At 38.5% G+C, this 27862-nt stretch overlaps 1 protein-coding gene across 1 annotated transcript; it reads right to left on the reverse strand.

Moving 5' to 3' along the window:
* Positions 1–4019: 4019 nt before the first annotated feature.
* On the reverse strand, positions 4020–27857 carry sdc2 (syndecan 2). Its single transcript, XM_077590915.1, has 5 exons — positions 27521–27857; positions 7834–7948; positions 6828–7000; positions 5881–6010; positions 4020–4423 (listed from the first exon to the last, which is right to left on the reverse strand). The coding sequence occupies exons 1-5, from the start codon at positions 27575–27577 to the stop codon at positions 4260–4262; spliced, it is 639 nt and encodes a 212-aa protein (XP_077447041.1). The 5' UTR covers positions 27578–27857; the 3' UTR covers positions 4020–4259.
* Between the last annotated feature and the right edge of the window lie 5 nt (positions 27858–27862).

Below are 27862 nucleotides of genomic sequence, written 5' to 3' on the forward strand. Positions count from 1 at the left end.
ATGCTGCCTGACTGTTGCGTACATTTATTTCTTTTTTAGTTTTGCCCATTATGCCCCAAAATATCAACTTTCTCTCTTCTCATCATTTGAGTTATAATCCCTTACCGTTGTTAATAACCCCTTTATTCGTTCTTGGATTATCTTGATCACAAATAATCAGTGAGGGCAACACCTGAAGCTGATTGGTAGGCGCATAATGTGCCTGCTAACAACAGGTGAAACTCATGGGAATTTAGATGGCACAGGAAAACCAGACTAAAACCTAAAACATCAACCATAACATCAATCCACATTTTTATCAAAAATGTTAACTCCATAGTAATGCGAATAATATATGAGCTCATTAGTCCACTATCCAAATATATCCCTAATACCTATATTATATTGAAAAAGTGACGTCTTGACAGGTTAAAAGTCCTACTTTAGATAGCATTACGTAAGATCGATTGGGGAGTGTAGGGCCTGCCAGATGAGGATGACCTGCTGGAATATGAGGAGATAGAGCGTGGGAGCCGGTGGGCTCGGCGGGCAGACGGCGCTCAAGTCGCCCACTGAGACGCGGGGTTGAGATAACCGAGGCCTATCAGTCCCGGGAGGAACTCGGCACCTCGTTCGGAATGCTAAGGGCCGACGCGAGCGTCAGTGACCCCACGCATGCAAAGAAATTCGGCCCTGAACTTCAGAGTGCTGACAGGACGGACCACCACGGTTAGTTAGGTCGACACGCCACGCATATCCTCGTGAGAGATGGACCTTTTCAAAAGAACAGTAGAAAAATAGTTGCCAAAAGAACTGAATATAAGATGGGAGCATAAGGATGGGGTGGTTGTGTTTTTGTTTTTTTTTTCCATTTGTTTTTGTGTAGAGGACGCTCAATCCCAACACACTTCAAAGGCTGTTCATTAAAGCTCCGCCTGGAGAGAGAGAACATCCTCAATCCCCCTCATTCCTCTTTACCGTCTCATCGCAGGTGTTTATTCAGCCATTAAAAAATAACAATAAACAAACTCGGAGAGCGAGAACGAGCAGATTTCCAACTAAACAGCCAAATTCAAAGTACCGTATTTTCACGACTATAAGGCGCACTTAAAAGTCTTAAATTTTCTCCAAAATAGACAGGGCGCCTTATAATCCAGTGTGCTTTATATATGAAAAAAAAAATTCAAATGTGTCATTCATTGAGGGTGCGCCTTATAATGCAGTGCGCCTTATATTCGTGAAAATACGGTAGTCCCCTATTTTTACTACCTCTGTAACCAATCAACTTCACCGTTTCATTATTACAAACGTACTCTGCAAATTTCATGATAATCCCGTCTTTATTCTTGAGTTATCCTGAACGTAGTCATATAAATTATTGCGAAATCGTACTTGAAATTGGACACCTATCTCTGTCTGTGGCACTTAAACAAGATCAATCACTACTATAAGAACCGGCCCCAAAAAATGATATTCCTATACAAGTCAGAGATGTTTTATCGACCCTTTTTCTCCTCTTTTGCTCTTCATTACCTATTTTTGCTCCATGGCTCTGTTCCAATCGCTTTGTAGCCGCAGTTCATTTAATAAAGTCAGCTAGTCAGCATCAAACCATGCAGAAATGTCAAAGAAACGCCATCCAAGATAAACAGACTGTCAGTCCTCATAAAAACCCAGGGCTGGAGCTTTTAAGCCACCGTCCGACTCGACTGGACACGTGGCACCTCGCTGACCCCGAGACAGTTCTCAAAGGATATGTCATAATTCCATAGGTAGCAAATGCAGGCTCAGCTTTTAGCCACCTGAGTTGTGTTTTTTTCCCCTCAAATCTCAACCGAGCCGTGAAATAATGAAGAGTCAAACCAAGGCCAGAATTCACCTTAAGGTGACATTGGGTCTGAACTTTGACAATGTACATGGCAACACATTTCGCACACAGCATTTCCCCAATGATGTCTACATCCTGTGATATTGAGAAAGCTTTTTATTGAAATTCACCAGATGACAGCCAATCCCCCCCCTCAAATTCCAGCTGTTGTCCCAATGCAGCTGGAATGCCTCCCGGAACATTCCACCCCCATTGCAAGTTCCTTCTCGCCGTCAATGGCAGCCATACTGTTACAGTATTTTCACGCATATACGCCGTATTTGTAACTAAAATAATGATGGAGGGTACGGCTTTTATGCGAACAAATTAGACTTGACATGCATGAAACTGCAAGGTCACATAGATGAAACGCCATAACGCAAGACAAAGCGTCCGATACGATCATTTATTTCAAAATAGAGAAACGATAACAGATAAAACGCTAAAAAAATGTATTTTGACATCGATGAATGAAGTTCAAGGAAGAAAAAAAATCTTACTTATGCGTGCCATTGCTCGCTCAGGGCGCCGCCATCTTACCGTAGTTAAATGTGCTTTGATTGGCCAGACACGAGTAGCCCTGACACGTGTTTCTAGTGTTAACCATCCCAGTACTGCTCACATGACCTCCTTTTTCCGCTTTAATTTATTTTCATTTCTTGTTCGAAAGTGACAACTATTGCAGTAATAGGAACCATCGAAAGAATGGAAATATTTTCACATTAGAAGGAATATGGTTGTCATTAAAAAGCATCAGTTTCTCGTCAAGATAGACATTGATATTTTGTATTTACAAAGATGGGCATATTAACTTATGATATTGACCCTAATAATGTGCAATCCAGCAGACGATCCTTGCGATTCATACAGTATCTCAGAAATACCACTTGCGATTATTTTTCTTGAGATTTTCCCTTCTTAGTAACACATTTGTACTCCCTATTAAACCATGAATATGGAGGTGAAAATTGTGAATCGGGGGCATCTTACGCAAGAGAAATTGTAAAATTCAACAATTTTAACGGTGCGGCGTATACGCGAAGACGACTAATACGCGAGAAAATACGGTACATGCATTGTATATTGTTTATCTCCATAAAATCAGCAGTTTTGAGTCTAAATCAAAGTCCACAAGAGCCACTGGATATTAGGCCACAATGTTTATTCAGTAGTGTTGTTTGAAATTATAGGTACAATACTGTCAGCTTTTTGTAAGACTAAAAAGAAAGAAACGTTCCCATTCCCAGTCATTCATGCACACTGAATGCCAGTCAAGCTGTTTGGAACCTTGCCGCCATGCTCACTGTGAGCATCATCTTCCATCCAAATGGTAGGCACTTTGAAGGTTTAAAACATTTGTGAATATACATTATATATACTGTATTTATATATCTTTCCATATACTAATACGCTAAAGTCAGGCTTCTCTAATTAAGAGAAAAAAAAAGAAGTGGAAAAGAGCAAAAAAAGTGGCCGCGGGTGAACAATTCTGGAAGTCTTTGGGTTGGTCAACATCAGGGACGCGTCTAGGCTGTTTATTTGAGTGGTATGTGCTCTGCATGTGGCCTGCCGTTTGTGTCCAATCAGGCCTTTCAGCGAGCAGGTCTTTGGGCCCAAAGCGTCAACACAAAGCAGGAAGTGGGGCAGGCCAATGACAGCTTAACTGGCCGCACTCCAGTCGGACTAAGAAAGAAGGTGGGCGTGATGGTAAACACAAAATGGGAGGCCGCCTAAAGGGGACAAGGATGCCTGTTTAGCCACTCGGGTTAACACTACTCCGTCTTATACCAATTCAGTCTTTTACCTATTCCTGAAAATAAAAAATAAGCTTGTTTCAAAACCCAGAGCAAAAATGTACATTGACTATTAACAGCGTTAATGTGAAGACAAAAGAGCTTCATCCAAACTACAAAGGCATTTTTTTTTCCAACATCAGAGAAAAGATAAATTAATGTCATACAACTTTAGAGGTCAACATCAGACATGCTAAGACAAAAGAAAAAAAAGGATACAGTATAATTATATTCAATTATTTCCACTTGAGTTTTTTTTTCTGTTTTTTTTTATGTACTGCTACACTTAAAAGTAGTCAGCAACTAAAAATGAGCTCCTTAAACAGAAGACATATGCGCTTGATTTTCTTACTGTTACAGATCCGGTTTGTTATTTAAAAAAAAAGGAAAATTTTTCGTACAATACACTGACAGTTGCCAAAAAAATGAGGAAAGCTTACTTGCTTTTTTTTAATTCAAAAAAGAAGGGGAAAATATATCCTAATAACAATATGCTAAGCCAAAGCTTTCCATTACGCTATTTTTTTCCTTAAATCGAGATTGTAACTTGATGTTTCGGGTGTTCGCTGTCGCCGCGGCTCGGGCAGCCTCTTGTGATTGGTCATCCCGTGAAACGTGGCTTATGCGTAAAATTCCTTAGTGGGGGCCTTTTGATAGGCGGCGCCGGAAGGTTTCCTCTCGCCCAAGTCGTAGCTCCCTTCGTCCTTCTTCCTCATGCGGTAAACCAGGAGGAGGATGAGGAAGATGGCAAACAGAAAGCCGATCACGCCACCGGCGATGACAGCTGTTATACACAAAAACATATTGTGATTAAGAGCGAAGGTGATGGAAGAAAATTACACATATTTTGCAGTACAATAGTAAATGCATGTCATTTCTCGTCTTCCCGCTAGGTTAATGCTAATACACACAAGTGTAGAAAAACAAACCGTAAAACAAACAATAAAAGAGAAAATCTGAAAATAATTGGCATTGGACGATATGGGGCAAAAAAATGTCCTTTTAGCAAAATAAATAAACTAAAAAAATAGCCAGCGTTTGCCACAACCAAAGTACTTTGCTAGCACACTGCTGCCGAGTCAGTTTACAGTCTTGTGCTTGATGCCATTATAGTAAAACATTTAAAAAAGAACAGAAATCAAGTGTGCTAAAATAAAACGTTTATTCCAGGCCTAGTGCTGACGGACAAATTTATCAAACACAATAGCAATTTAAACTTCTTGTCTTATCTCATCTCATTTTCTTTACCGTTTTACCCTCACTAGGGTCGCGGGGGGGTGATGGAGCCCATCCCAGCTGACTTTGGGCCAGAGACGGGGGACACCCTGCATTGATGGCTAGCCAATCGCAGGGCACAAGGGGACGCTTACACTTGACCCACTTAATGAACTCAAGTATTTTCAAGTGTAGCAGTCTATATATATTTCATATTTTCCCAATTACTTCATCATCTTGCTTTAATAACGAAGCAACTAATCGAGTATTGTTTTTAGTGGCCCGAAAGGTCAAGTAAAAGTTGCCTTTTTGGGTGCGTTCAGGGTCCCTAGGTTGTTTGACACATTTAAAAACAAATACAAAAAACGATGCACAGTTTGCGATGATGAAAACGCTAACTAGAATGCCCCTTGCCGATTTGGCTCCGCCAAAGAAGGTTCGATATCGTTGCCGTTACAGAAGAACGACTTAAAGTTCCCGATGAATGAATTGACAAAATGAACAAAAAACAAAGACATCCACAGTGCGGTAAAACTAAGATGCTCTGCTAGAACTTGCATATTTTGGTCTAGTGTCATCACATGCTGATGTAAGTGTTATGAGGGACAAAAGTAGTATAAGGCAAAGTGGGAGGCCACCGTCGTTAAACGTGTTGACGATTGGCATTTCAAAAACGCTGCAAATAGAATAAAATGCTATCAAAAGGCTTGAGGCAAGCTGTCTGCGAGCAGCTGCATTAATCATTGCGTCATGTCAATCAAATGTTTAAGTTAGACGTGCCGAGCGAGGGACAGATGGCATCAATCAAGAGTTTGAAGATGGCGCTTCAACACTCAATGTGAACCTTAGCAGGTTGCAAACAGGAAGGCACAGAGAGTTTATTAAAGGTGTTTATTTTGAGAAGTGGCTCAGGTGTGAGACTTGAAGGAAAAGCCTTCCGAGATTCCCGGGATTTAGCTGCCTAGTATCGTGCTAGCTTGTGGGAAATTTGAAGAAATGGAGAAACTTGTATGTAAAGTCTCCTACCTGCCAACACTTCTGTCCTTTGGAAGAGGTTCTCTGTGCGGACCTCGATCGGTTCCTGGCCTGAGGCCGGAGCATTGGTTGTGCTGGTCATCTGGTTCCTCTGCATCTCCTCTGTAACAGGCGCTGGGGCCTGGATTTGCAAAAGATGGGTTTCAGTTTAGTCTGTAGTCATTTTGGACCGGTATCCAATCTATTGGAGTTAGTTATCTTGTAATATTGCGTTGTTGAGACAGCCATTAGGTGGGTTTTGATTTCGTGATAATCATTTTTTTACATTTCCTTACCTAAAAGTGGAGTAAAACTATCAGTTATCACCAAAAAGCACTTGCATCCTAAAATATGAGATTGTTTATCCCCCCAACAATATGTAAAGTTAGTTTCTTTCAACTAAAACTAATAGCTTTGAAACCTTTTTTTGAGGCATCGTCAACTAAAACTATCAGGGATGAAACTACAAAGCATTTTTATTCCAAAAATAACACTTTATTGACCAAAACTAGACAAAAAAACCTGTGTTTTGTCGAAAACTGGACAATAACTATTATAATCCACAACAAAAAATGGAATAAATTAGTATACGGTGCATCAATTGGAATGGAAAATAGGGATCAATAAAAACAATTAATCTAGTTTTAAAACTGAACATCCATACATTTCCTTATCTGTTTTAATTTTTCGCCCAATTTAAAATGTCGAAACACAATACCGATAGCTAATTGTTTTAAACCACTTTTTGCTTTGAACTAAAATGACGGACGACAATAATTCTCCAAAGCATCTCCGTGTGGGTGGGTGAGTGTTGTGAGGTTACCGCGGCAACCGCGCTGCTCGCTGAGGAGAATCGATGCAATTTTGTTGCGTTGTGAACGCTTTGTGTTTCTCCCCTGATGCCTCAAATGATTGCACTTTATACAAGGTTTTCCTTGTCTATCGTTGGCTAGACTGACCTCGGTCCTCAATGGTTTCTTGGGCGTGCTGTCGCTAGGCTTTTGTCGGAGCGTTGCCGTCTCCACCATGGGGGTGAAGTCTTTGGTGGAGTCCTTGGTGGGTTCTTCTGCTTTGGGTGCCATGTGCACCATGCTGACCGTCACGCTTTCTTCCGCCACTTCTTCACCTGCGCCTGCAAAACAGAGACAAAAATATTAGAAGCTATTCCATCATGTCCAATTCATTTTTTTCAGTGCCATTGATTCGTTCATTCATCCCCTGCCAGTTAAAATGGATTGGACTTCCGCCAACACCAACTCTTAGATACTAGCCAGCGTCAGAAAATGTAGCACGATTTGTATCGATGCACCTACCGCATTTTCTCGCTCAAAATATGACGAGGTTACGGCTTATATGCGCACAAAACTGACAAAGACGAAACGCCATAACGCCAGAAAAAATTAAGAGAAAAAAATAGAGAAAGGATAAACAGATAAAACGCTAAACTAAACTACGATGAATGAAATTCAAGACATAAAAAACATAACTGTATCTAGCATAAAACGTGAAAAAACTCTTACTACGCTCGGGGTGCCGCCATCTTATCGTAGTTAAACGTGGTCTGACTGGCCAGAGACGAGTAGCCTTGATACATGTGTTCGTAATGTTTACCATGTCAGCACATCCCAATAGTTGTTAAGGCTAATCAAAGGTCTTGCGGTCGATCATTAAAATATCAGCCTTGATACCTGCGTAATATGTATCTCATGCTATTATTGCACCCATACATAGACTTGTATACAGTATCTCAGAAATACCACGTGCAATGATGATTTTTCTTTAGATTTTCCCTTCAACATAACACATTTGTACTCCCTATTAAAACCATGAATATGGAGGTGAAATTTGTGAATCGGGGCATTTTAATACCAGCGAAATTGCAAAATCCAACGATTTTAAGGCAATTCTAAGGTTGCGGCTTATACGTGGAGGCGGCTAATATGCGAGAAAATTATTATTTCTTACCTGAGCCAGACCCCGAGTTAAAGTCGTCATCATCTTCGGGGTAATAACCCCCTGATCCCACGTCATCGATGTATAAATCTTCACCCTGGGAGGAGGTTTTGGCTGCGTCAGCTATCTGCAAAACACAAAAAAAGTCGCCGTTAAGTCTTTTTTCGCATTCATGGTTTTGAACTCATAAAAAGCAAAGACTTTTACTCCAATTCATTCAATAGCCTTTAAAAAGACACCACCAGCACTGACTGATTGCAAGGTCAGGGCATCTGCCGACTCCACTGTCTTGGCAACTGGGCTTAATGGTTGGAATGTTTGTATTCCGGCTCAATGGGCAAGCGTGAGTGAAAAGGCGGCTGTTTAAAAAGGCTCCCTCTCGCCACGAGTGAATTAAGATTTAACGAGATTTCACCGAAAACGTATGTCTTTGTATGTGTTGGGAGAAAATGCCAAATTATTTGGAAAATAGCTAGTTGACAGAGGATGACTGGAATAGTTATATTTGTATCCATGGCAACATATTTTTGAGTCTGATGAGCTAAACTGGAGTGAGCTGTCGTCAGTGGCTATTTTTTTTCTCCATTTTTGTATCCATTTCATTCTTCTTTGACTCACTACAATAACACATACTGTGAATACTATGCGTATATCTGGCAGTTAACCCCTGGATGCCTTAATTTACATAGAATAAATATTATATATATATATATATATATATATATATATATATATATATATATATATATATATATATATATATATATATATATATATATATATACATATATATATATATATATATATATATATATATAGGTAAAAAACATTGAGGGAAAATTCACTACATCAAAATAGTAACTTATGTTTAAGTAATATTAAATAAATTGAAAAATAAGAAAATCTGAAAATCCTAAATTTAAATAAGAGTGCAAGATAACAAAATTGAAATAGAAGAAAGTAAAGAAATTTGATTTACGTTACCAAATGAAATACTTGGAAAAGTAATGATATTTTGGGGAAAATCTAACGAATGTAATTTTTTTAATGAAAAAAAATCTATTTGTTTGATTTGATTTTTATTTTATTTTAGGATTTTCCCACTTGTAGCAATGTACTTTTATATATAGTATTTTTCATGCATACTATTTTTAAGAACTTGCGTATTATTGCAATTGATGTATTTTGGTAAATTTGGGTAAAAATAGAATAGCCTTTATTGTCATTGTAACATTAAGAGATTGTCCTGTTCCCTTATGTAAAATTCAATAGTTATCATCTTTTAATAATAATTAAAGAAAACCCACACTATGTACGATAATATATCAAATTCATGCATCAAAGGGTGAGTTTTAATTTGAAAGACATCGCTTTCCCCCAAAAAAATCAAAACGGCCTTTCGCCGTCAATGGCAGCCGCTGTTTTTAATCAATCCTGTTTACATGTAGCGCGGTAAACAGAGGCACCATCACTCTGCATGACAAAGACCGAATCAGGACAATGCCATTCCTCCTCAGTCAAGTGACTCGCCCCAGAAAGACCTTTCATTGCTAAGCCTCTTGATCAAAGAGAGAATTTGTTCAAAGTAACTTTATCTTAACCTTCCTCGCAACCCCCACGGCAGCCGTCCCTCGCCGGGCCATTCACCGCTGCGTGGGTCCGAATGCAGCGCTAATAATACGAAACACAAAGGGGCAAAACGGGGCAGGCGCAGTTCACACGATGGAGGCCACACACGGCCCAGTCAAAGTGATACAAATGTGAGTTATTTGGTGAATTCATTGATTATAGTACTTGGCGGGGGGAGAGCAATTGAGCATGCTAACATGACACCCAATCAGCATTCACGTTTGCGAGCGTGTGACTAATGCATGTAGTGCAAATTGCAGTAGCTAAAGGAAGAACAATAGGCGGAGTCGAGCATGAGTGGCTTATAATCAATTCCTTCTTTTTAAATGCAGTTATTTGTGACTCCTTGGTATTTGTAGGACAAGTGAAAAAACTGTTAATATAATTATTACATAGGTACATTTGAATTCCACTGGATAAATGCATCTGCGGCATAGCAAAAATCTATTTAAATCTATCGTTAACTTATTTAATCATGTAGTATAATTTAAAAAAAAAAGCCTTAACACATTGCCAAGTTGAGAAAGCACTTTCATTTAGCCTTCAAGAGCACTTGAAGGTTTAGGTGCACACCTTAAGGCTATAAATGTCCACCATTTTGAGAGAAGAGGCAAAGTAAGGAGGAGGCAAATGTGCTCTTGAGTAAGCCCCATTGTGCAGTGGAGCGTATAGACAAAGGCATGCATTTCTAAAGCTTTAAGTCAAGCCTTTCTTATAAACAACAACAACAAAAAACGCCTTTCACTGGCCGCCTTTCGCCGTAACTAGACTGTAAATAGTCTGATATTGGCCAATGAATTAACACAAGCGTACTCTCAAACATAAGTAATCATTTTAAGACATTTCTGGGTCACTTCCCTGTTAAATGATTGACTCCATCTGATGGCGTTAGACATCCAAACGTTTTTGACTGGGATGGGGTTGATTGAACGAAGGTTCATTCGCCTCTCCCATTTGAAAGATATTGGACGTATAGTGTCGTCAATGGCACTAAAATATGAGCACTCCAAGGCAGTTTAAATCAGTTAAATGATACATGTTGTTGCAGGTTGGATTCTATAATGTTAGGACATTCTGAGGTCAATTCATGTAAATTATAGGTCATTTACTGAGTTTCTGCGTCACTTCCTGTAGATTTGGGTGATTTTAAATTGCAGTGTCTCCTTAGCCGGTAACCGGTCAAATAGTCCCAGGGGCTATTTAGCCGGTAACCGGTCAAATAGCCTATATGGCCCCATATGGCTATTTAGCCAGTAAGAATTCTCTGTGGGGTAAATAGTAAGAAACTATGGAGCCACAGCCTAAATAAGTCATTAAATCCCTATTCACCTAATGTTAAAATCTATCAATTGGCAATAACACCTCAAATTTCAATAAGATTGGTTGAATGGTTTAGAAAATCCCCCATTCACTCAATGTTAAATAATAGGTTACCGGCTAAATAGCCCCTGGGACTATTTGACCGGTTACCGGCTAAGGAGCCACTGCCATTTTAATCGTCGCTTCCCATTGATATCAGGTCACTTTTCCCATTTACAAATGGATAGAACCTGACGTTTTGGGCAAAAAACAAACAACTTTATTGCACCTTGATTTTGTCACGTGTAACTGAGGTGAAATGGGAAAAAAAACATTTTTTGCCATTGAAGATGAATGGGAACAACTCATATAGATGCAATTTAATAGCGCTGGAGTAGTTCCAGACCTTAAGGGCTGAAGGAGAGTTTGATTTGTGTGCACTTCCTACAGGAAGTCCCGCTCTCCTGGGCCCGTGGCTCAAAGACTATCAATTAGTTCCTTATTATGATCCTCAGGAGAGCTATAAAAGTTGGAGTGGATTCAAAGAGCCCTACGGAGAACTTACTCACAACTCAAATCTACTCGTACTCAGGGATCTCATTCAATTCCACATAAGGGAGAACCAGACCACTAAATAGTACATAAATCTACCCCCCAAAAAACTTTCAAAGTGATGACACGTCCATTCATTCTTCTGCTCTAAATTTTCACGAGTTTAATCATTTGGCTAGTATTAACACAGTCAACTAAATGTTTAAATTCTATTACAAATCTTTTTGCATTTATCTTATAAAATACACCAAACAACAAAAAGAATATGAGAGATAAGAAACACACTAGGAGGAATGAGAAAACAACTATAGTTCCTGAAGGTAGCAATGTCAAAAGTAGTGTATATTAATATCAAAAGGGGTCCCAATACGGCACCAAAATGCAGGTATCGGTATAAAAAGAAAGAATGAAAAAGGCAATAAATGCGCTAAAAAAAGAGATAAAAGTCCTTGAATCATTTTTGTTAAGATGGAAAATACTAGTCTAGTCTTTTAGTACTTTGAGCCAAGGAGAGGAGTTTTCATTCTGCTCATTGGTATCATATTTTTATTGTTGGACTCTAAAATTTATAGAATGGAAAATGTTAAATGGCAATACCAGCCACGATTTCAGGTTTTATGAACATTGATACAATTGTTTTGTTATGAAAAATGGGCAAAAGTAGGATAGCGTCTGCTAGCATAAATGCATAGGTTAAGGTAAAGTACTTATGTTGGTTGTATAATGGTGTTCGCAATTTGTATTAGTCTTTCACAGAGGTTTTATAAGCCGTGTCTGACCAAGCAAGCAATGACAGAAATTATTTTACAATTTATAAAATCAATATTTAAAAAATAGCATATGCATATATTGTAGGAAAAGAACTATTGAAACTCCCAAAGCTCAAAAGCGTGCGCCCGATTTTAGTGTGTCAGGGTGATATTTACTTTTCACCACATTCTATAGGAGCCAGAAATACTAGGAAAAAAATGGCGTCATCAATTGCGCCTGCAGACTCTCGAATGTTGACAAATTGCTCTCTCCAAGATTGCAAATATGGACTCATCTCTTTCAAAGTAGCGCTCGCACCCCGACATCTGCATCTCGGCAAAAAGACCCACGGGACACGTTTACGTGTTGACACAGACCCTCATTCAAACGCACCTCACATCTCCAAGGCCTGAGATGAATACGCTGCTGTCACATCAAAAACAGCAACTTCAGAGGGAAGGAGGAGGGAAAAAGGGGAACGTGCAATTCAGATCTGTTCTATCTTAATTTCACCTAATAAGGCGACGTAAAAGAGTGCAGTGCGCTGGTGAGAAAAGGGACGAAATAATCCTGACTCATAAAAGTGAACACGGCAGATTGGCCTGCTACTTTTCACAGGATTTGGGCTCACAGATGGACATTAATGGCCGTCCAGTCTGGCGAGCGGCAGCTGCGCTATTCTGCGTGTCACGATTCTGTCAATAAAATGTAACAATAGTTTTCTCCCAGCTTAATCGCAAGGCAACAGGCAAAACGGCCATTAAAATGGAGAATACAAGAAGGCTAGAAATAAACAGTGATACTAGCGTTTAAAAAAAACTGCGGTAAATGAAAAAAATAGGTTTAAAAGGTTGAGATAAAACAAAATTAATTGGATTAAAATAGATACTGATTGGAATATATAAAATTAATAAAATGCATGTTAAAAAAGCTTTAAAATTGGAAATAATACAGTAAGTGTAAAGAACAAAAATAAATTGAAATATACATGTAACTATAATGAGCAAAATGACAAATATTAATTTGTTCGATCACTGCCAACCCTCCCTTTCAACCGGCTTGGACGTCAAACCCCATCAATGGCATCCAATGACTTTTCACCCAACCCAAACTTTCCACTTTTACGCTTCATATTTCCTCCGCATCGTACAAAAAAAATATATATATATACCCCTCCTCAGTATTACACATGACTGCAAGGTGAAGCCGTTTCCCAGCATCTCAAATTTCACATCGGACAAAGAATGAAGCCTTTTCCCCCCCTTTATATCAGGAGTCGTTTAACCGGGTTGAGGAATTTCCCCCATTGGACAACCGAGCCTGTGGGAATTTGCAGACAGCATGTCATGCTCCAGCAAACCACAGCGCAAAGGTATTCTTTAAATAAGGCCACACGAGCTCGACATTGTTTTCTTATTCATGAGATCTAGCAGAAAGCGAGTGAGAAATGTTATCAGGTGGCTGTCATTTCGTCTCCTAAATCCCATCGTCGCCTCGGGAGAGGCCGTCCGTCGACAGCCTTTAATCAGCGCCTCCAAACGCTTTGTGATTGAAGTGAAATTAAATCATCCGGAATGTGTCGCGTAAAAAAAAAAAGGACACGCTGGCGGACAGGCGGCAATAAAATCAAAGCGTGGAAGAATGATGAGTTTTATTTCTGACTTTAGAGTAGGAGAGATCAGAAGCATGCTTCAGTCTGTTTTTCCAGGAAAATCAGGCTTCCTGGAAGGAAGTAATAGGGCATAAGGGGGTAAACAATGGCGTGTGGAGTAGTGCTTAAAGAAAAACAAAGTATAGCTGGCCAATTATTTTGGCAAAATGGGGAATAATGGGCTAGGTGTGGAAAATTCGCTTCTTTGTTAATATAGTGGAAAGAAAGAAACGCATTTGTGGTCATGCTTCAGAATAAAAATCGAGCATTTGATAAGGTGATACACATCCATTCTATTTGAAATGACGGTCGGCAGTGAATTATAATGTTTCAGTGGCGTCGACGACAAACGACGCCCAATCGGTTTGGGCTAAAAAGGTTTGGCAGTGATCGAATTAAAAAAAAAAAATCTATTTTTTTCTTTCCCAAAGTGTATTTAAAAATGTAGTTAAAAACAAACTAATATTTTACCAATACACTTTTTTTTTACACACAGATCACCTAAGCAACCAAATTCAAAGCATTAGCATTTTTCTAACATCTTGGACCTTGACCATTTCTATTATTTCACCTATCCTGCAAAGTTGAATTAAATACTAAACCAATTCAGTACCACAATATTTCTTCTTTTGTAACCTCTGTGACCTTTGTCCTCATTAACTCCAAACCTCTTCCATTTCATATTAAAAACACGCTATATTTATATAGTAATGGACACGTGTGCGCCTATCATGCTCAAAGCATGACAACATTAGATGGCGTTTTCCTCTGCTACCAACGACCGAGACGATCCGGATTAAAGCCGAAATGGGGAAGACGCAATTTACAAAAACGTACTTATTTTTAAAAAAAAATCCCGTACAAAAGTTGTTATACGGCGTACACAATTTGAAATGATCAAAAAACCTATTCGTTAACAGGTATGGTCCACTCAATCTAAAAACAATTCAGACTTTAAGCAGATCTGCTTCATGTAATTCTGTCAAAAAATATTACATCCCTTCCATAGACTCTTTTGTCCATTGAGCCGAGACAAAAAGTGACACACTAAAGAACATCTTGGAAGCTAGCGGAGACACTAAAATTTTACGAGGGTCAACAGTTCTTTTCTTTCCACAAATAATTAGCACTTTAGCACGCCTCAAGGGCTTCCCCCGAATCCAAATAAATGAGAACGCAACACCCTCTTCGATAGAACCGTAGAAGTTACTAGTCTTGCCTGTGCCGTGCTTTGAATAACGACAAATGGTCATGCAAAAGTCTCTTGGCGATGCTTGTAAACCGGATCAGAACAGGTTTTCTTAAGCCCATCATGTGACCCTCAGTTCAGTCGACCAGAATGGAAGCATCCATAGGTGCGACTATAATTTTATTATCTAATATGCAGGCATTTATGGAGGCTAGAGTTGAATTTGGAAGCTGAGAAACACAAAATTGTGGTAAAGTCACTTTATTTCGCAAAAGACGTGTAAGAAACACTTCACTTTATCTCCTGCCATTGGATCCATCTGTTTCAGGGGCGGAGAAATGGGAAAATCTCCAATTGCTTGGGGAAAATGTTGGCCTGTGTTTCTATTCCAATTTAAATTTGAATAATTTAGTATCGAGTCGAGGCGCTAGCCAAGACAACACATTTCGCTGGCTGCGTTTGAATTTCTCTGGTTGTAACCTGAAATTCCATTGTAGGAAACTGCTTTCCAAATAAAAAAGTCAATATTTGCAACCATCTGCGACTCTAACAGTAAACAACCTGATTCATATACTCCGAGCCAATTTGTCGACTAATCTCAAAAAATATTTGTGAATGGTTTACCATCAAAATAATCATTTGGGATGGCCCTAGGGCGCCTCGTTCTGCCATTAATATAGAAAAACGATCCAATTTGATTATACATTTCGCCATCCCTTCCTTTTCTTTCATTAATGAACTGACACACTTAACTACACCCCTTTAATAAATCAATCCGCTACCGCCCGCTAACTCTGCCTTTGAAACGGTGACGACGGCTCCCAGCTGAGATCTATGCCTCTGTTATATAAACCTCTGCTGCGCTAACGCTCACCTTTATCGCTTCGACACAATTTCCCAAATGAACACGAGCACATATGCTTCAGAATGAGTTGGCTTATCCCGTGCGCCTTTCCTAACATTGGCTGGTTTGCCGCCATTGGCGGCGCCAGACGTCCGCGTACCCGTCTACCTCGGCCACTTGCCCCCGTATTAATGATTGCAATTCTCCTTCTTAAGTGATAATAAACCTTTACTCACAAAGGGCACGCTTAAAAGTCTGAGATTTTCCCCAAAGTGGACGTAGCGCCCAATCAGTCGGTGCGCCTTGTGTATGCACGAAATTCAAGATTCTGTAGATGTCGCTGTGTGACGCTGACAGCTTGACTGTCTGGGTACATTGCTTGCTGACACGCTATATTTATATAGTGAAAAGGCGGACGGGGGAAAGAGGGAATGCGTGTGCGCTTATCATGATTAAAGCATGACAATATTAGCAGTCGACGATGACGTTTTCGTCTGCTCCCAGTGACCGAGACGATCAGGATGAAAGCTGAAATGGGTAAAACGAGATTTTTTTTAAAATACAAAAAACATACTTAAAAAAATCCCGTACAAAAGTTGTTATATGGCGTAGGCAATTTGAAATGATCAAAAAACGTATAAAATACAGGTATGTGTCTGATCCGTTTGTACCGGGAGGAGCAAATTGGACCAACGTTCATTCGTTTAGTAACTTAATCTCCATTTGGTCATTCAGTGTGTCAATCCCACACATGCTAGCGCGTTTGCCAACAAACTTGTAAACGTGCTCGCCGCTGGTGAGGATTAGCTGGGGATAATGAGATGAGAGAGCAGCACCTGTCGCCCTTCTTCTGTCATGTCGTGCTCCAAAAATGACTCCAGTTGACTTTTGGGAGTTCCACTATTTGACAGAATATGCGAGGTGTTTCTCTTAATGTTCGCATGCTTCATTTCTTAAATTAGCCAATACTTAATGATAGTCAGTTTTCATTTTCGCAATTCAAACTGTTCATTTCTTCAGTTTTTTTTTTTCCTCATAGTTTTTATCGTTCCTCAGTGTTGCTCCGTGGCCATACTTGTCAACCACCCCACCTCCCCCCCCCCGAGTCTAAATCCTCTTAAGCAAAGGCTTGGATGGAAATTCAATTGCTGCAGCGGGGATTGTATCAGATCTGTCAACAAAGCAGCAAAATCGCTCTCCTACCCCCACCTTGCATTCCATCTGCTTCTCTTTCACTCCACCACCTTTGTTTTTTTTAATTATTAGCCGTCAATAATGCTGATAAGGTATGAAAACTCTTTGGGATGTTGGATGTGTAAAACCTAAGAACACAAAAACACATAAGGTCTAGTTTCTAGGTGAAAAAAAGTCAGTATTTAAAATAATATAATTATTATTTTGTAAATATTTTTGTGAAATAACACTTAAACGTTTATTATAAAAGCAATTTTGAAAGTTTAAATTCATAAATTTGAAATACTGATAGCCAAGCTATAATAGAGCGACTAAATATAATTGGTAATTTAAAAAATAAATATTTTGTTAATTAAAAAAAACATAAATCAAATCAAAGATCAATTTCCTAACTAGAAAAAAATCACTTTTATTCCTGTTTTTTTTTTCTTAGGAAAATAGTATTCAAAAACTTAACTATTGTCATTAGAATTGTGATGAAATTAAAATACTCAATTAGTAGCAAAAGCCATACTAGGTCATCGAAAATGAATTGATCAGTATTTTGATAATCAGTGAATCAAAACTCACTAAAAAACTCGTAAATTATCCTCAAATTTCTGTAATTCCCTGCAACAGCAGACTGATTACGTTGCTATAAGTAAAAAATAATTATTCATTACACTACATTAGGAAACCTAATGAAATAATAATTTTCTCAGATTATTCCATGTCCATTTAAATAAAAATCTACAATGTATTTCATCAATAGAACCTATTTTAAAATAAAATATTCAATACTAACAGCGCTAGGCTACCCAACTCAAGTGCATCCATCCAGCAAATGTTCTCAATTTTTCGGGGACCGAAAAACTCGAAATCCCAGACACATAATACATTAATTTTCTCGCAATAGGGGCACCACACCGTTTTTTTTCAAAAGCAAGCGTCGCTGGGAAAATTGCCCTTTGCTGTGATAAAGTGACAGAAGAAGGTGTGCAAAAAAAGCGAGTGTTCTCTGACAATGAGCCTTTCAATGGTGGAGCCATCTTGCAGCAGACACAGAAACTGGATTTAAAAGCCGCTCCCTTATCAGCTCACTAAGTAATTGCTGTTAATTACTGTGGTTTAATCATTATTTTTTTGATTGGCATCAGTGAGATTGAGCTCTTTACATTCAATTGACCTCGCAGAGCCCTATTGAACGGCACAGTGATAAACTGAGCTTGGGTTTGTCATTTACATCCCTAAATAGTGGCTGACGACGATTAATCAATCGGTGCATTCGTTTTTTTATTCAACAGCTCATGTAAGACCTGCTTGTGTTAAGTAATGGAATTGGGTTATATTTCATTCATTCATTTTCCATGCCACTTATTTTCACAATGGTCGCTGGGGTGCTGGAGCCTATCCCAGCTCACTGCAGGCATTAGGTTGTACGCCTTGAATCGGTTGCCAGCCAATCGCAGGGCATAATAGGACATTTTATATATATATGATAATGATTTATTAAAGCTGTTTGCTCTTCTCTGAGCTCGGTGCATTTTGAAAATCTTTGAGTGACTACATAAGACAACAATTCTGTTTGATAGATAAATAGAAAACCTACAAAACCTTTATAAATCAGATTTATTCTATGAATTTGGGGCGACTAGAAACATAATCTTACTTAATTGCCAACAATCTTTTCAGACACTGACTGATTTTTAGCAAAATAAAATAAAATTGAGATTCAAAACACAATACATCTTGATTTATCTCTAATCTAATCTATCAATTTATATCATGGTTGATTTTTCTAGCTCACACACTGATATTTGACAGACAAAATACCTTGAGACTAAAACAAGCTGCATTATTCTTGATTAATGACCAATTAATTCTGCGATTAATCTTTCCAGCTCAAACACCAATTTTTATTGAGACGAAAAATATAAACCGTGATTAATCGCCATTCATCTGTCAACGAATTAACGTGATTAATTGTTCGAGATGACACACCGACTGCCCAAAAATTAATGTTCTCGCATATCCCCATCACTATGTGAAAATCAAAGCACGTATAATTTCCACCTCATGACCAAAATACATGGCGGTTGAAAATCAACACTAATGTAGACGCGTCATCGTGTTACACTAATCCGGTCTGGCCCACAACTGTCTGAAGATGAAAAATATGAAGGCTTTGGGGATGAAAAATAGACACTGTAATCCTCCTTTAATCAAGTCCAAGACAGTGTCACATTTTCCAATGTAGAACTTTCCTTTTCTTCTTCTTTTTTAATTCACATTAACATACCTGTCAACCTCTGCCGATAACTGCCCTTATAAATGATTATGATTCCCCTTACAAACCCCCCAAAAACCTTACAGACACCGTACGACTCGTACGAGTCGTACGGTGTCTGTAAGGTTTTTGGGGGGTTTGTAAGGGGAATCATAATCATTTATAAGGGCAGTTATCGGCAGAGGTTGACAGGTATGCATTAAATCATGCCATTGATGGCAATAGGCCAGCAGCGAATAAGGGCTCCCATTCTTCCCAGTTCAAATGGATCGGGGTCTTTTACCATGAATGAGTTAGGGGCAAACGTGTGAACGTCCACATTTATCCATTTGGATTAACAGCATTGTTGAGTCAGTCACATGATGACCTGATGCCACTTGTTGGACTTCAGCCTACTGTGGCAAAAGGCCATGTTAAATCTCATCTTCTTAATGTCTTATTAGTCCACATGCAACCACCGTGCTGACTAATACTCAGTCACTTTGTTTCAGGAGAGGGAAGCATTCTTTAGAAGCTAAAAAGAAATCAATCATTTCATGTTTTTGGCCATTTGTGTGTTAGAGTAACCCTGTCAGAATCTCCAATTTTCACCCCCAAACCCAGTGCCCTCCCCCTAAAATCAAGTTTAATTCACATGACATTCCACTCACACAAACAAATTCGCCCCTAAAATCCCTTTTGTTAACATTTTATTGACAGTCAACATCACACATTCCTATAATCCTATTCAGTCATGTTAAATTCAAATTGATTGTTGACCAAAAATGTTCCACTTTAACCCAAAAATTCCAATTAAATTGCACTGACAAGTTGAACATCACTCGCATTAACATGTTACATTAGATTAACATGTTCTCACATGAATTTCATCACATTTCGCACATTTATTTCATTTTTTTTTAACCAAAAATTGACCTTAAAAACTTCCATTAGGTCCCATTGACACATTCAACATCATTTCCTGTTTTTAACCAAATTGTTACATCAATGTATTTTTTTAAACAAAAAGTTTATGATTACATCCAATCTACAAATCCAAATACAAGGTCCCCACCATTTTGCATTTTTAGCACATTTACAAAAATCAAGACTTTTAACATGTTCACCATTTTGACCAAATATTTACCATCAACTTAAATGCATTCCACGCACAAATTGCATCATCTCGCCAGAATATATCGTGCTTTCCAGTAACAAACTATTATTTTGAAACAAAACACCTCCAAATATTTTCACCAACAGTTGTTTTCAACCCTCACGTGGACTCGGCCCAAAGATTTAAAAAAAAAAAAACATTCATGCTGCTAAACATGTTTTTCAATGCGTCTGCCAACGGTCTATTTTCTAGTTAGCCACATGGTCGTTTGCAGTTCTTTCTCCGTGCTGTAATTCAGCAAGAATGTGCGGTTTTGCAAAGACGGCAGGCCGCTTTTCCTAAAAGCGGGTGAAACAACACAATGTTCTCATAGACGGCTCCACCCAGGGCTCCGGTTTGACTTGACCGCTTTTTTTTTTTAACCGATGGCTTAAAGGCGATGTGGTGTCAAATAAGTGGAAAAGTCCAAATGTGCTGAGAACTTAAATGACATCATTTTCACAAGTCTAATGGGAAAGCCGCTATCAAAAGCCAGCAGGCAACAGATGTTTATAGCAACATTTGCACTTAACGTCGACGAGTTGTGCTAAAAGCATCGCGCCATCGCCGAATCACACGTGGATAAGTGCAAGTGCGCTAAATACGTAACCGGACGCAGTTAGGTGAGTTTGCGGGCAGCCGTAAACAGATGTTGGGAGATTACTCAAGCGCCAAAGTTTCAAGTTAATGACAGATAGGCTGACGTAAAAGCGATAAAACCAAATCACTTTCACACATCAGTGAGTACAAATAAGCGAGTGCCAAAAACGTGTTAAGACGTCTTTCAAAATGGACTTTTAGGATGCCACAAACTGTTATTGTCATGGTCATTAGTTATTTTTGGGATGGGTCAACTGATTATATTCAAAATTAACTGGAAAAAAAGACTGAACCAGATTTAATACATTTTTTAAATCAGAAAACTTAAAACGGATTAAAAATGCAGTGTATTTACCGTTTTTCCTTAAAAAATGGCATCTCAATAGACATTAAAAGCGATATAACTTGAAGAAAACACTAGTTTTTTTTTAAATTAAACAACCATAAAAAGATTCATATTTTTTTCAACAAAAAAAAATGATTTGCAGCAAGAGCAACATGTATATCAATTACAACAGCCGTTTTGTTAACTTTAAGTATTAACTTATTGACAACAAAAGACGTCCAATCCAATACGACTGGGTGGTGCGCACCGAACGATCGCTGCCATCCCTCCCAGTTAAAAAGGATTTGACATATACCACCCACCGTTAATGGCCTTAATACAAGATCACCCAATGCAAGTTTTACCAGTTGTACATTGACTAACCAATCGTGTTCCTCGCATCAAAAATCCCAACTGCTTCCACGTGACACAATTTATCTGTCTCTTAAACTGCCAAGATGAATAATACACCCAATCTCTCAGAATAATGGCGCACGGGTGGCGGGTTATTCTGCTGAAAGGGTTTACAGAACACAGATGGCCTTTAACAGAGTGCATTAGCAAAGATTAACTTGCCTGGTAGATTCGCGCCACAGTGATTCTGATCAGGTTAACAACCGTGAACCATGGAGGATATTTAGGCTTTAATAAGGCCTGCACCTCCACGCTTTACTGCTACATAGTTGCAGAAATAAATACTCAAATATTCAGTGGCATTTATTACTTTCTGTATGATTTGATCAAAATAAGACACCCACTCATGTTTTTCTCTAGAATATCAATTTTCACATGCAAATAAGTCCACATCAAGTGACTTGAATTAAGTATAATTTGCAGTGGCTTCTTCAAACAACATAAAAGCCTTCATTTACTTTTTTTTCTCTCTGAAAGGGAATGGAAACAAATTCGAGTCCTGTTCAGACGTTTGATCATTTTTGGAGATGATGCAGGAAGAACACGTGTTAAATGAATAATTTGCTGGAAAAAAAGCAGGTCGTAGGCTAATGCTTTTTTTTGGACAGTTACAGTAGATGGAACTATATTTGTAGGCTACTCAGATCATTTTTATGGGCTTTGACATATCTGGACAATAGCAATGGGCATGTGTTTCTTATCTTGATGTCGTATTGACCTAGTACTTCATATCTTTATAAAAATAAGAGTCTGAAGAGAGAAAGAAACAAATATCTCCAATTAAGATGAAGGAATTTTGGAGAACCCAATCAAAACGGATACATCTGGCTTTTCTTATACGATACTTTGAACAAAAGTCAAATGAAAACTTCATATGACAAGATGAGCCAATACAGTGGAACCCACAATCGCATTTAGTTGGAGGCATAACATTCGCAAAACAATAAAATTCTTCTGGAAAATCAATGTCTTGACCACACAATAAACAGCTTAAATCAAAACAAAGATATTTTTCAAAATATGGAATCCCAAACTAAAGTGGATCCATCAGGCTAGGGAGCATTCTGATTTTCTTATTTATTTGAACAAATGTTAATGGCAAACATAATATAAAAATAATATAAGAAGAAGAGACTAGCACTATCTGATAAAGTTGAACCCCTAACATTATGGCATTTATTTGGGGTTGTAAAAGTAGTTAAGGTTGTTTTTTGTCTCCGCACCTCCAGCCAAGTTAGACATTTCTCACACCTCGTGCACCAGACAGGCAGACAGTCAAGTACTAAACACCAAAAGGCAGACAGACATCGCACTTATCACCCCCTGACGCACCACAAACTTTCCCTCAATCAGAAACTTGCGTTCCCTAACGTGGATAAGGACTGTAAATTTACAATGGACAAATAACGCCTTCTGCAAGTATGTTGCTCAGCAGGATAAATGTACCGTTTCATCTTTTTGGAATACATTTACTGTAATAGACATAAACGGTTTAAATGATCGTATATCTATCGCCTTATGTTTTTAGTCTCGGTATGTTTTCCTTAGTTCCATGATTATTATCCAATAAATGTTGACATTTAATTGTAATTGATTGAGATTGGGTGTATATTGCCTCCAATGTCGGCCAGTGATTAATTTAGCGTATTTTCTCGCATATAGGCCGTATTTGTCGCAAAAAAAAATGATGACTGAATCGAGGGTACGGCTTATATGTGCACAAATTAGACTTGCCATGCACGAAACTGCAAGGTGATAAAGACGAAACGCCATAACGCGAGACAATGCGGCCGAAACGGTTATTTAATTCAAAATAGAAAAAAGATAAACAGATAAAACGCTAAACAACATTTATTTTGACGTCTATGAATGAAATTCAAGAAAAAAAACGTATCTCGCATAAAACGTGGAAAAACTCACTTACTTGTGCCTGCCGTTGCTCGCTCAGGGCGCCGCCATCTTACCTTTTAAACGTGCTCTGACTGGATAGACGCGAGTAGCCTCGATACATGTGTTCGTAGTGTTTACCATGTCAGCACATCCCAATGGTTGTTGAGGCTAACCGAAGGTCCTGCGTAATGTGTATCTCATGCTATTATTGCACCCAGAGACATGGTGAAAACTAGAGCGCTATTGACACATTTGCTGGTTGTACTGCTCACTTGACTTCCTTTTTTAATTTGTCTACGTGCAAGCAACACCCTTTCGGAATGGGTAATCCAGCAGATAATACTTTTGATTCATACAGTATCTCAGAAATACCAAATGCGATGATTTAAGACTTAAGACTTCAGATTTTCCCTTCAAAGTAACACATTTGTACTCCCTATTCAAACCATGAATATGGAGGTGAAAATTTTGAATCAGGGGTGGGTCTCATACGAGAGAAATTGTAAAATTCAACGATTTTAAGGCCATTTTAAGGGTGCGGCTTATACGCGGAGACGGCTAATATGCGAGAACATAGTGTAGTTCACGCTAGCTATAAGCAACAGCATTTTATAGAAATATTATGTGGAAAAATACACTAGTCAACAGAAATTTGAGCATTTTGAGTCATCCCCTTTCCCACCGGAGTGTACCCTGTAAATACAATCCTCTTTCCATGTACAAAAAGGGAGGATCGAATTGGAAAAAACACCCCCCACCCCTCCCCACACAAACCCAAAAATGCATACGACCAGCAGATGTTGGCAAATCCAGTATGACCCCTGAAAGAAATGAACGAGGCGGAAAAAATGACAGCAGTTCGCAGTCCAAGATGGTGCATTTATGTAGTGGTGGAAAATCTCATAACTGTGAAAGTCAAACTGCAGAGTATTTTGAAGAAATTGTTTCACAAAAATTGCAATTTTTCTAGTTTAGTGCCAAAACTGAAGTTCTTTTTTTGGACTAGCCTACCCCTCAAAGAGTCAAACGCGAGCCAGTAGCTCACGACCCACACGACGGCGTTGTTTTTATATGTGAGAAAAAGCAAGAAAAATCTGATCCATTTAACGGGGTCGACTGGGGGCGCCAACAATTCCGCGTCTTGGGTTTGATGACTTTTCAGTTAATGCTAAATAAAAGAAGGTCATAAAAAATACAAGAGCAGAGGCGACAGTCGAGAGCGGAGCATCTGGCTGCTTTAGCTTCGTGGTGACGCTTCCATTTCCAGCGTCCATCAGTTTTATGTAACCAACTTTTTGCAGTGGGTCGTTTTGTATTCTCCTTTTATTGTGCAGGCGGAAAGATGAGAAAGGGTTAGTTTGAGTGACAACGATAGACGTCCAATTGATTGAATCTGGGAGAACTAGCTCATGTCAATGATTGGAAATTGCCAGAATTATCAAAATTTTACCTTCCTAACAGTATTTTTGCCATTTTAATATAGCACAATACAGAGCGGACACCTTTTAAAATGTTGATATGAGCTGCTCTTTGCGTTTAGGCAATTTGAAGATAGTTTATCACGGCAATGTGACCTCAGCTACTGAGAGAACTTTCACCTTCAGACTGTGTTCAACCCATGACTGCCACGGTCTTAAATCTCTGGTAGTCCAACACAGCAAAATTCTCTAAGCAGGTTTGCCTACTGTTTTTGTCCATAGAAAGCAAGCTACTAAGGTATTAGATTAATTGTGAGTGATCAAGATAAATCAAGATTATATGGGTTTTGAGTGTCAGTTTCAATTTTTTTTCTGGCAAAATTGCAGTTGCTGTGAACTGTGTAGATTAATCGCAGTCATGGTTTATCGATTAATCGCGATTAAGAAGATTCAGTAGACTTTTAATCTCAATATTTATAAGTACATTATTCTACAGCTTGTCTACTATTTTATTCATGGTCTGAATCGATTAACTCATTTGCTGCCATTAACGACGCATGACTTCTAATCCGATTTGACTGGGTGAATGGCAGCGTTTGTTCGATCCAAGTCAAAAAGGATTGGTCGTTTGGTGCCGTTAACTGAATTGAATACAATTGATCTCCCTCAAATACGGATTCGTTTCGGGTTAAAACGTTCCCAAGATTTGCTCATTAAAACCCGAATAGACGAGCCTAAAACGTATTCCTTCCCAATTGTCGAGAGTCTAGGCAAATGAAAAGTAATGTCATGTGCCAAGTGGCAACTGGGCCTTCCGGGGACACATATAAAGAGGAAACTGATATTGATCAGGTTGAAGTGCGCATGGTTTTTGGGGGGGTTTGGGGAGATGTGCGTGGGGCAAGACGTCTTGATGGATGTAAAGTTGAGGAAAAACTGTTTTGGTCTAGGCTAGGGATGCCATGATTAACGATTTTGAAAGTTGATGAATCGTTTAGAAACTATTGACCTAAAAATGGTCAAAATCCTGTTTTTATAGTCTCCGAATCATATACATTTTCTTATATTCTTTAATTGTTGAATTGTTTAAATTTTTCAAATTAAGGATCTAAAAATGATGAATATGTTAATTTTTTTGTCATTTATTTAATTAATTAAAATAGAAAAATAGGGAACATTCTGAAATTTAAAAGATTTTAAAAGATTGTATTTTTAAAATAGATTTGAAATAAAAAAGGTAAAAATTCCAAAAACCTTATTTTTACATTTAAAAAAGCAAAACAGTAAATATTTTAACTTCTGTTGTGCTCTTTATTTATTTATATTTAATATTTTTTATTAAAAACAGATTAAAAAACATTTAAGACTTTAAAAATGGTTTAGCAGATATTAGGTTAGAGTCACAATGCTCTACTTGCAAATGTAAAACAATAATAGTTACACTATTACATAACTATTCATAGTCTAACTTTTCTCAGCGTATGTCATTATAACACCTGAAGCACATTTCCATCTTAAATGTAAATCCCAGAGTAATAAAACAGTAGATAACATGACACGTATGCAGGAACCGATTCGTCGACAGACCAAAATGATCCGTTTTTAAGCAACTATCAAAATATCCATTGTTTGGCATCCCATGTCTCCACTTGCATGAAATCCAACACTCCGAGTATTAAACTGACACTGTGACTACCCAAGAGGGCAACACCGGGTCAAAAGAGGGCAGTACACACACTGTCAAACGGAACCACGTAAAAACATACAATTAAGTGTCTCATGTGGCTAATTGGACCAGCAGTTCTGACACGGGACTGGGCATCTTGCCAAAGTAGCAAGTCACAACCCGTGTGTGGAACAACAGGGGCACAATAACCAGCAGGCTAATTTGACACATGGGGTTAACTCATTCCCTGCCATTGACTGCGCTAGACGTCCAATCCATTCCAAGTCAGAATGGATTGGAAGGCTGGCACCATCTGTGGCAGCAGAATTTGCATTGAATTAAAAAAAAAAGTATAAAAATCTAAAATAAGATTCGAATATTTAGTGATTTTCCCTGTTGTTATTCAATACACCTTCTTTACAGTAACAGTAAAAATATTCATTGTTATTACATAATATGTTATATAAAATATTTATATGCGAAGCAACTGTGTTCCCTAGTAACAGATTTTATTAGAAGCCTTCTGCCAAACTGTTTGTACTTAAAAAAATAATTGAATTGCCTTTTAACCTTGTTACATTCAAAAGCAGTCGATAAATAGATTAAATTAGATCAATGGTGATCTCTGACGTCACTTTGCCGATCGCAAGGGGCGCCTTGGTTTTTCTAACTTGACACATGACTGTATTTAGGAGCTTTAAGGAGGTTTTTTGGTCGAGTTGCATGAAATAATTACAGTGAATGAACGTGTTAGGCATTTTTATTTATTTTTAATAGGAATATTGTTAAGCACATCAAGAATAGAAATAAAAAATAGTCTAAAATTGCATCCTCACCCCCAAATCTGAATTAGAGACACCTATAGGAGGAAACTTACCCTTTCCCCGGAGAGGTGGACTGCCAAAACGAGAGTGAAAATCAAAAAATTCCTCATAATTCCGTATTTTGGTAGGTTTTCTTTTGACCTCCGGCTCCCCAAACTCCTGTCGTTTCTCCCGTGGGACCCCCACCACCGGATACGTGTTGCGTTTTTTAAATCCCCCTTTACTCCAGCGTCGCAAAAAAAGCACTCGTCGACTTTGCTTCTTTCAGTCTAAACTTGGTCGATTTGACGGATAAATGTGGGAAATAAGCAGGGATTAATTGCAAAGTCCTCCTGCTCGCTAAAATCCGCACGAGATACTGCTCGCTCGCTCGCTCGCTCGATCGCTCCTTCCCT

This window comes from Stigmatopora argus, chromosome 21 (genome assembly GCF_051989625.1).
Source record: "Stigmatopora argus isolate UIUO_Sarg chromosome 21, RoL_Sarg_1.0, whole genome shotgun sequence".
Lineage (NCBI taxonomy): Eukaryota > Metazoa > Chordata > Actinopteri > Syngnathiformes > Syngnathidae > Stigmatopora > Stigmatopora argus.